This window comes from Vigna unguiculata, chromosome 9 (genome assembly GCF_037176805.1).
Source record: "Vigna unguiculata cultivar grain cowpea cultivar isolate G323 ecotype 2 chromosome 9, ASM3717680v1, whole genome shotgun sequence".
Taxonomy (NCBI): Eukaryota; Viridiplantae; Streptophyta; class Magnoliopsida; order Fabales; family Fabaceae; genus Vigna; species Vigna unguiculata.
The window spans coordinates 6,526,173-6,537,261 of NC_140800.1; the positions used below are offsets into that span (position 1 = coordinate 6,526,173).

At 34.1% G+C, this 11,089-nt stretch overlaps 2 protein-coding genes across 2 annotated transcripts; one reads left to right on the forward strand and one right to left on the reverse strand.

Annotated features, from left to right (window-relative positions):
* On the forward strand, positions 1 to 1,911 carry LOC114162872 (HXXXD-type acyl-transferase family protein). Its single transcript, XM_028046857.2, has one exon. It carries the CDS (start codon positions 296 to 298, stop codon positions 1,679 to 1,681), a length of 1,386 nt encoding a protein of 461 aa, XP_027902658.2. The 5' UTR covers positions 1 to 295; the 3' UTR covers positions 1,682 to 1,911.
* A 1,008-nt stretch (positions 1,912 to 2,919) lies between these two features.
* On the reverse strand, positions 2,920 to 4,304 carry LOC114162873 (uncharacterized). The gene is made up of 2 exons (XM_028046858.1): positions 3,749 to 4,304; positions 2,920 to 3,656 (listed from the first exon to the last, which is right to left on the reverse strand). Exons 1-2 carry the CDS (start codon positions 4,302 to 4,304, stop codon positions 2,920 to 2,922), a joined length of 1,293 nt encoding a protein of 430 aa, XP_027902659.1.
* Between the last annotated feature and the right edge of the window lie 6,785 nt (positions 4,305 to 11,089).

An 11,089-nucleotide genomic window follows, 5' to 3' on the forward strand; every position in this document is an offset into this window, starting at 1 on the left:
GAAAACAAAGTTCATGCATAACGAGTCTAAAATATTATAAAGGATTATGAATTTATGTAGAAGTAATAAGTGTGTCATACAAAGATGGTAAATGGGTGAGGGAAGTAACATATCATTTATCTGTCACCAACTTCAAACCTGCAAATCTTCTTCAAGAACCCCGTCTTGTTCAGTTCAAGTCTCTTTTCATCTTTCTTCTTTATCGGAGAAGCTACCCCATCTTTTCATGCTTCTGCAAATATTATATCTACAAATTAATGAAGCCACATTTCACATGACCTGAGAAATTATCCTCATGGCTTCTCCATGGGTTCAAGAGCTCCATATCCATCACTTCACCATTCCCGTAACCATTGATAGAATGTCTTCTGTCATGCCATCGAGGCCTATTCCTGTTAAACCAGGTGACACTTTATACCTTTCCAATCTCGATGACATGATCGGAGCTCGTGTTTTCACACCCACAGTGTATTTTTATCAGTTACACAGCACTGGTTGTTCTCCCCAGAAACCTGTCACAAAAATACTACAATGTGCTCTCGCTGATGTTTTAGTCCCTTACTACCCTTTATCAGGGAGGCTCAGAGAGACCAAAAATGGTAAACTAGAAGTGTTTTTCGGACCAGAGCAAGGAGCACTCATTGTTGAGGCACGATCTGATGTTGCCTTAACTGAATTAGGAGACCTCACAGCTCCGAACCCGGCTTGGGAGCCTTTGATCTTCAAGTTTCCGAATGAAGAACAATACAAAGTCCTGGAAATGCCGCTGGTCATTGCTCAGGTGACCCTTTTCCGATGCGGTGGTTTTAGCCTCGGGTTGAGGCTCTGCCATTGCATCTGCGATGGCATGGGAGCCATGCAATTTCTGGGTGCATGGGCCGCCACTGCAAGAACAGGGATGCTGGTCATCGACCCCGTGCCGTGTTGGGACAGGGAAGTTTTCCGGCCACGTGACCCGCCGGTGGTTAAGTTCCCTCACTTGGAGTTCATGAGAATCGAAGAGGGGTCCAACCTCACCATGACACTGTGGAAAACCAAACCGGTTCAGAAGTGTTACAGGATCAAGCGCGAGTTCCAGAATCGCGTGAAAGCTCTCGCTCAGCCGTACGACGCCGCAGGTTGCACCACTTTCGATGCCATGGCAGCGCATATATGGAGATCCTGGGTGAAAGCTCTTGATGTGAGGCCACTGGATTACCAGCTAAGGTTAACGTTTTCGGTGAATGCTCGGCAGAAGCTGAGAAACCCACCACTGAAAGAAGGGTTTTATGGCAATGTGGTGTGTGTTGCATGCACCACAAGCACTGTGTGTGAGCTTGTGCATGGAGAGCTACCTGAGACAACCTTGTTGGTTCGAGAGGCGAGACAGAGTGTGTCGGAGGAGTATTTGAGATCTACGGTGGATTATGTCGAAGTGGATCGACCAAGACAACTTGAGTTTGGTGGGAAACTAACGATAACTCAATGGACCAGGTTTTCGATATACAAATGTGCAGATTTTGGGTGGGGTAGGCCACTCTATGCTGGTCCTATAGATTTAACACCCACCCCTCAAGTTTGTGTGTTTCTTCCTGAAGGAGAAGCTGATTGCAGTGATGCTTCCATGATTGTGTGCATATGCTTGCCTGAATCTGCTGCTCAAAAGTTTACACAAGCTTTGTTGCTCCATTCAGATTTTTGATTCCTTATTCAACTTATCATACCTTATACTGTGTTTACTTCATCATCAATTATGCTCTCAATAAAACGTCGATGTTGATTCATTTTTATAATTTTATGTTGCATGTACTTCATCCACTGTTACTGTGTACCAGGTTGAGAGAGCAAAGTTATAACCCTTTCTTCACAATCTCATATTTGTGCTAGAAGATTAATGGTCTTTGGTAAAATAATATTTGTAATTTTATGCTTCTTCTAGTTTGTACCACCTCCAAGACCTAACATGAACATATATTTTTTCCTAATAATTTAAGTTTTAAACTATATTCACGTAATAAAATGTTGAATTTTATCACAAGTGAGAATATATTTTATCACTGGTGCAATTTAAGCTATTAAAGTGGATTGTTAATGATAGATTTAAAATTTCCATGTGATAATTTGTAATTAAATGAAATTTTACAAGGATTGTTATCTCAAATTCTTGGTTTTTTTTTCCTTCTAGGCAAATCAGTATGGTTTATTACGGATATGGGCAAGTTTTTTTAAAATTACAGAACTAGGCAAAACGTTCTGGGGGAGAACGTTTTCGTTATGAAGAAATCGTGTAGCCCTCGAACGTTATTCGGTCTGATTTTGTCAACGAGCGAAATCGCGTGGGGGTGGACGACATTCAAAGGAAATCGTGTGGGGGGGGGGGGGGGGGGGGGACGACATTGAAAGGAAATCGTTGGGGGGGATGACGTTTTTAGATGAAATCGTGGGGGGGAATACATTTTTAGTTGAGTAATCGATTACCGCATGCTGTAATCGATTACTGCATGTGTTGCAGTTTTCTGGGTGTAATGTAATCGATTACAGACGAAGTGTAATCGATTACATGGTTAATGCATTTTGTTCGAGTGAATTGTAATCGATTACAATACCATTGTAATCGATTACAATACAAATTTTGGAAAACAAAGTTGTTAAATTAGAATTGGATACAGAGGCGAGCATAATAATTTGTTCTCATTTGATAAAGTTTTGTTGGTCCATAAAAGAATCAAGTATTTGAACTTGTAGTTGATGAAGGCATAAGAAATATTAATGTTCATAGAAAATTGTCTTAGTTTTGACATTGTAGAAAGAAGAAAAAAACATTGAAAATTAAATTAATTGAAACAAAAAATGTACAACTTATTGGCGAAATGGACATTGTCCCCTATGATGACCCTCAGTGCGACAGTAAGAGCATTTTTTTGGCTTATCCGTAACGGGTTAATCCATTTCGTTATGGATCCTAGTCCTTGGAGGTCGTCCGGAAGCCTTACGCCTAGTTTGGGGGTCTGGATTGAAATTAGGACCTGTATATGTTGACCAATAGTCCTCATTTCGCAGGGGGTGGAATTGGACTTGATAAGCCTTATTTATGTTATCAAGGGTGTAAACTGGATCGATAAAATTTGAAAGTGGCATGTGACCAAAAGAACAAACAGCTATGACGTGCTGACAGGGTAATCGACTAGCTTGGAAGTGACCACAATCACACCACCAATCGTTTAATCTGACAGTGAATGAGATTGGTTTTGGCCGATAGTAATGGGGGCTCGATATCTCTTGCACCTCGAATTCTGAATTATCTCGATCGTAGCGTTGAACATGACAATATGCAGATTTCTGTTGATTTTGTTGGAGCAAGGTTGTGACATCTTTTGGATATTGATGTCCAGCTCTTAACATAGAGTCTGCCTTTAAGCCGCGTTCAACAAACCAAGCATTTATGTTTTGAAATGTAATTTTCAAAAGTGCACAGATAGGTAATGAGCGAGCCCCCTTTAGCACAAAGTTCATGCACTCCGCCAAGTTTGTTGTCATGTGCATGTACCTGCGCCCCCCATCATAAGCCTGAGACCACTTATGTAAAGGGATTTTATCAATCCAAGCTACTGCTTGTGGGAATTGGGACCTCATAGCTGAAAGTTTTGCTTGCACGATAGGTTGTTTGACTTCATAAGCTGTGAAAAAGAAATATAAAATGAAATGAAAAAGTATTATGTATAGGAAATATTTTGTGCATCTGGAATTTAAAGTTAGGAAAACGTCTTACCCAAGTTAATGAATTGTTTCTTGAGATCGGCATTTTTAAAGCGGTTGTTGAAGTTGGAACCCAGATGACGTATGCAGTAGACAGAGTGAAGATTGTCTGATTCCCAGTCAACTTCTTCCGATCGTAGGGCTGACAAAATTCCCTTGCCTCTATCAGTAATTAGGCAGAGATTTGGCTGAGGAGTTACATGCTCTCGCAGTAGTTGAAAAAACCAAATCAATGCCTCCTTTGTCTCACCTTCTACTATTGCAAATGCCAAAGGAAATATGTTTCTATTTCCATCCTGAGCAATTGCAGTTAGCAAGGTGGCATGATATCTGCCTGTTAAAAAGGTTCCATCCACTTGAACAACAGGTTTACAATACTTAAAACCTTCAATGCAAGGTCCAAATGCCCAGAAGCAACATTCCATAATGTATGTGGAACTTCCATCCTCAGCATCAATATTAACTGGAGGACCGGAAAGTTGAAAAATTGTCCCAGGATTGGTTTGTTGGGCAGCTAATAACCATCTGGGAACTTCATTATAAGATTGGTCCCAATCACCATACTCCATTGTTATTGCTTTCTCCCTCACAAACAATACCTTCGTAATCGATTACAACCCCCCTCGTAATCGATTAACAGGAGAATTTGCCAAAATTTATTTCTACATTCGTAATCGATTACATAAACACTGTAATCAATTACCACTCTACCACGAACCACTGGAATTGATTCTTTTCCTTCGTAATCGATTACATAAACCCTGTAATCGATTACACAACTTTCAGGAGCCCCTGGAATGTTATTTTTAACGTCGTAATCGATTACACAAACCCTGTAATCGATTACGACTCGTCTTCCACTATAAAAACAACATTTTCTCTCTCCGTCGCTGCATCCCAAAAACCCCACCCGCGCCTCCATTCTCTCCTCCGTGAATTCATCATTCTGCCTTCATATCTTCACCAAATCACCTCCCGTTTGTTGCAATCTTTCTCATTTTCAATTCTCTACAAAACCCACCGATTCAAATCTTCAAAAACATCCTAAAATGGCATAATCATCAAGGAAACGCAAGACTCAAGTCGGTGCTCGCCGCCGCCGTGGTCCCGCCGTCAACGAACCTGAAGAAATAATCGCACCTTCACAACCACAGAGACTCTTCTCTTCTGTAGCACAATACGAGAGGTGTACTTCAAAATTTTCTGCCAGAGATATTCTTGAACCCAAATATCCTGATGATTTTATTGCTGAGCAAAATTTTGAGTGCTATGATATACTCCACAACTTGGGATTATTACCTTTTTTGACTAATCGTCAACGTTATTATCCAGAATTAGTTAGGGTATTTTATTCCAACTTACAAATTACTGAGGAAGGGGTTATTCTTAGTGAAGTTAAGCATGCCAAAATTAGGATGGATATAGATATGTTTTATCGTATCACTCAATTGGGCACTCAAGGGGTCTGTTTTGAGGGAAACATAGTTCAGGAATGGAGAGATGATTATTCAAGTCACAATGCAAAAATGATGATTTGTCGTGACAATGTAAATATTGGAGGAAGAATACTGGCAGGGCAAATGAGAGTGGAAACACGTATCCTGCACTACATCTTATGTCGATGCCTAGAGCCCCGATCAACTAACCTTGCCCAAGCTACTGAAGAAGACATTATCTTAATGTGGGCAATGTTGACCGGAAGGCAGCTTAACTGGGGTCATCTGATTAGATATCGGATGAAAAAGGCATTAAAAGACCATGCCCCTTTACCATATGCTAATCATATTACTGACATTTTTATTAAGTTTAATGTTCCTCTAGATGATGAACCATTTGAGGAGATTAATTGGAGAACAGGTCCAATTGGTGCTGAAGTGATTCATTCCTTTGGTTTTGTAAAAAACCAAAATGGTGAATGGATTCATAAACGTGATATGCAGGATGCACCTATTCATGATGACTGAACACCATCTCCACCGCCTCAGCCTACCCAGGATGCATCTGCTGCTATGCTTAATGATATTATCCATGAAATCCGCGATCTCTGGGCTTTTGTTGGTTCAAGATTTGACAGTATAGATGCTCGGGTTGGACAACTTGAGGAAGACATGGCTTATGTGCGGCGCCAATTTCCTCCATCTTAGATGCATTTCAAATGTTTATTTTCATTCAAAAACTTTGTATTTCTTTAATGCACTTTGACATTGATATTATTATGTTAGTACTTTAATTGATTGTAATTTTTTTTTTCACTAATATCACTATTTTTTACTCTCATATTCAACTATATTATACATCATTGTTTTCCTATCGAGTGAAATGTTTTTTTTTTCAAAAAATTACGCATGTAATCGATTACACTTCGTGCGTAATCGATTACACAATACCCAGAAAACTGCAACACATTCAGTAATCGATTACAAACTACGGTAATCGATAACTGATTAAAAAACGTTAAACCCCTGCACGATTAAAGCATGCAGTAATCGATTACAACAAACGGTAATCGATTACGCCACCACAAACGTTCACCTCCCACACGATTTCGCCTCTGACCACGCTGACCCACAAAAACATATGGGGGCTACACGATTTTTTCATATGAAAACGTGCACCCCCAAAACGTTTTGCCTAATTCCGTAATTTTTAAAAAACTTGCCCATATCCATAATAAACCAAAGCCATTTGCCTACAATAGAAAAAGAAACCCAAATTCTTGTTAAACAATTAGAATTACATCAAAACTATTGTCTGAATTGACCAGAACAGCATCAAATTCCTTGATTCATGAAGCGTCAGAGTTAGAATTTTGTCCAGAGAGAGGCTAATTATGAGTTATGTATGAACTCTTCTAAAGTACAACTACTAGCTTTTTAATTATAACAATTTAAATTTAAATATGTACTGCGATGAATCTTATTAAAAAGTTAGCTTTTAAAAGTTAATATAATAAAAAATATAATATTTTCACCTACTTTTAATTCATCGTTTAAGAATGATTGAAATTAAAAGTAGATGAAATTATTATTATTATTATTATCATTATTATTATTATTATTATATTTATATGGTAAAATCTCATATTTCATCCTCAAATCACCTCATTTAAAGTGAGATTGGAAAAATTGTACATCTCGGAGATTCGTTTCTTCCTACACCCTCAAATGGCTGAAAACAAACACAAATCAATACAGCAAATTCATGCCTCTCTATCTTTTTTGAACAATAAATCCAACTAAAAAAACACAACATAAGTGTGTAATCTAAATATGTGTATGGTGTTTGTTTGTTGTAAATGCTACGAATTGATAGTTAGTTCCTTTTATCAATTTCTTCAAAATAATGTTGGAGTAGGCCATAGTGTACCTAACAGTACAACTATTTATTCAGACAATTAAGATATCATAGACTGGTTAATTAAAATGTTTTAACAATTAATTATGTTTAAACAACAAATGGGCTAAAGTTATATATAAAAATTAAACCCCAAATTTGAAGTTGTCCTTTTCTTCATCAAAATTGAAAAATGAAAAAAAGCGAGTCCTAAAATGTTAGTTGTTTTCGTTAACTTATTGAAAGCGGTTTATATGTGTTGTCAACTATAGAGGTAAAGTATCAAACAAGTAAAGAAGGTTCATATATATTTCAATGTTTCTGGTTAAATCAATGAAGAAGTTTACTAGTATAAAGAATGCATTTATTAAGATAGAAGTTAAAATTTATTATAAATTGAGTAAGGTGTATGGAAGTGAGAGTTCCATACTTCATAAAGACATAAAAATTGAAAAAAGTTATTATTAAAAAATCAAAAATGGAATTTGCATTATTGAAATATGATTTAAATAAAATTGCGAAGTTTCACATAGAGAATGTTATGTTGTGGACGTATTTTTGTGTATAAGTCTTCTTAGATATGCAATTATAAAAATATACGTTTTCTTATAACGAAGTAACTGTAGAAAAATATTATCTATAAACAAGATATTATCATAATATTTTAGGGAAAAAAAAGGTAAACATTAATTTTTGAGTTAAGTGTGTTTTTATTTATGAACTTTGACGTGAAATTAGAATTCATTTATGTTCGAAATGTTGATACATTTTAGTTTTCAAACTTTAAAAATGAATAAATATAATCATTTAACTCAATTACCTTAAATGTTTTTAAACGTATGTATTCCATGTTAGTTGTTTGAGTTTGGGTTCTCTACTGATTTTTGTTTGTTATTTCTCTGTTGTGCCTTCAAATTACACTGATGACCATTAATTTTAAAAATTTCAAATATATTAAAATTATCTTTAAATTACCAAAACAATTTGTTTTTAGTGCTCTCAAAGAACAGCACAACAAATCTCAGCAGAGAAACCGTACTCTTAATTGTTTGACATTAAAGAGTGAATGTTTCAAACAGTAAACAACCCAAATGCTAACATAAGATACTTTTGGGTCAAGATGACTATATTCATTTATTTTATGGTTTGAAGACTAACATGTATAAAAATTTCAGATAGAGACGAATTTTAATTTCATCTCAAGGAACTAAAACCATACTTCATACTTAATTTTTTATCATTTTTATATAAACAAAATAGAAGAATCTTGATAAATTATTTTATTCATAATTTTGTGTTTCAGGGTTAAATTCTTTTGATTTAAATTTTTCATGCACTCTTTCCTGAATATGATAATAGACTGATGAAACTGCTTTCATGGGAAGACATTATCTCATTTTCTAATTACGGTGTATGTTAGAGGTAACAAAGAATTAATGATTAACTCACCCAAAATATGTCTAGATTTGATTTAACTATACGTGGTATAGGCCTAATCAAACCATTCAAGTAAAGAGTTGAGTATTATTTATAAGGTAAAATTATTTATTTATTTATTATACCTGGCAGTAGTTATGCATATCTATTTGATTTAAAAATGTAAAATTATAGATTTACACATGTTTATAATTTTTTGAAGAAAATAAAGATAAAAGTGTTTTGTTTAAAAGTTGATCGTAAATAATTAAGCAACCGATTTTGGTGACAAAATGTGGTATGTGATGGGAACAGGAGGCAGTGACGTGATGGGTATTAAGACACACACACAACACAAACACATACCTAAACACAGGGAATTAAAAGAAACCAGCTTTGACGGCAAAGAGGTGAGAAATTAAGCAGAGTAATGAAGAAGAAGAAGTGATGTTGCTTTCTCCTTTCTCATTTCCCACATCATTCTTCTCATTCCCTCAACCATCTTCCATTAATATGCAACCAAATCTACGGTTCCCATTCTCATCTCTCTTTCGCTAATTAACTCATTCCTTTTTGCACACTTATTCTCACATTCATTCATCAAAATATTATACCCTCAAATTTAATTTTCATTTTTTTTATGCTTATATATCTCTTGATTCCTTCTTTTTTTTTTCAATTAATCATTTTGTTTCAAAATTGTACATTCGAAAAGACGTGAAAAACAAGTACACACGTGATGATCAATACATTGAAGGCATGATTGTAGGTTTTAAAAGATCTTAATAAATTGATTGAGTAAATATACTAACGATTCAAATTTTGGTTGTCAATACTAAAGCTTTGCTTAATTTTAACATAATAATATTATTAATCTATATAATGTAATAAAATAGTCAAAATAGTAACATAATGTAATATATAATATGAGATGGTATAAGATTATTTGTCAAAATTTATTGGAATCGATTTCCTAATTATTTAATTATTTCGTTACTGTAGAATAAAATCTTTTTAACATGGTTAACAAAATATACCATATAAATTTTGAAAACTATAGAAATGATTTCAACGTAATTTTCGAATAAGTTTTCATGACCCTTACTTCTTTAGCTTTGTTTCTTTTAACTTCTTCAAGAAGCTTGTTAAACCCATTAGAAATTGAAAATTTATATATATATATATATATATATATATATATATATATATATATATATATATATATATTTGACATATATGAAATAAGTGTTAGATTAAATATCTTTTGTGTTTAACTTTTAACTTAAATTGTTTAATACTTTTATCTTCAAATTCTTTATAAGATTTTTTTTTTTAAAAATGATTAGTCAATAATGTACCAACTAAGTATCTAACGAAAGATAAGATGTTATTTACTTCTTTGTTTTGTCCATTTGATTTTCATTTAATTTTATGTCACTGTTTGTACTCCTTTAACCAAAAACTATATATATTTTTAGATTTTTTTTTTGTTTTAAATCCTTTCAAATTGGATCTTAAAGTATTAAAAAGTACCTCGTCACAAAAATATTATATTGTTTTTGTATGAAATTTTGAACATTATCTTTTTCATTAAAATTTAGTTTTATCTGTAGGCTATCTTTATCTTATATTTTGTTTTTAAATGGTTTCTTTGTTTTTTTTTACTATAGTTTCTTATTTATGCATGTTTGTTTTTAAATTAATTTTGTATTTTTTATCTTTATCCTTATACAATTACAAAAACTTAATTTCTACACATGATAGTTGATTTTTATAAAAGGACAAGAGTTCAAATCTCTTTAAAACATGTTTAGAGTTTCTAATTCCAATATTTTCTTCTTCCAATAACCTTCAATGATTAAACAATAATTATAACAGGCTTTACATTCTAAAATGGATCAAGCTCACTTTATTCAAAGTATTTGATTAATCACAAGGTCTTATTATGCACAAGATGTTCACTTCAATGACTACTCCTTTACTCACTAAAATGGTGGGTCTTGAATCTTCCTTCCAAATATGGAATAACTTTTCAAACACATGTAAAGGTTAAGAAACTCAAGAATTAGCTTAAAATCCCACCATTATATTTTACCTTTTAGACATCCTAGTTGTCGTTGGTTCTCCAATTACTGCTAATGAACATATCAAAGTCATTCTAGACAATCTTTAAGAAAATTATGATCCATTCATCACCTGTGTTACTTCTCCTCTTAACCCGTATAATGTCGAAGACATTAAATCCCTACTACTTGCTTAAGAAGAACACTTTGACAAGAATCGAGCTTTTAAACAATTTCTTGAAGCCAAAAATGCTTCTACACCATGGTCCTCAAACAATTCTCAATCAAACTGCAATTGATCCAATACTTCTCAGAATAAAGGCGACCATGGTTCTTTTCACAACAATAACTCAAACAAGAACTCACATTCTTTATTTTTTTCATAAATATAATAATAAGAGTTCTTGCAACCTTCTTCAACTTTGATACGATCCTATTCAAGAAAGAGTACGATCGTTTCTGAATTTGACTCTTCTAGCAACATAAACAAAGAAAATCAAAGAAGAACGTGAAAATAAGTAAGAGATGGAGAAGCCACAAAC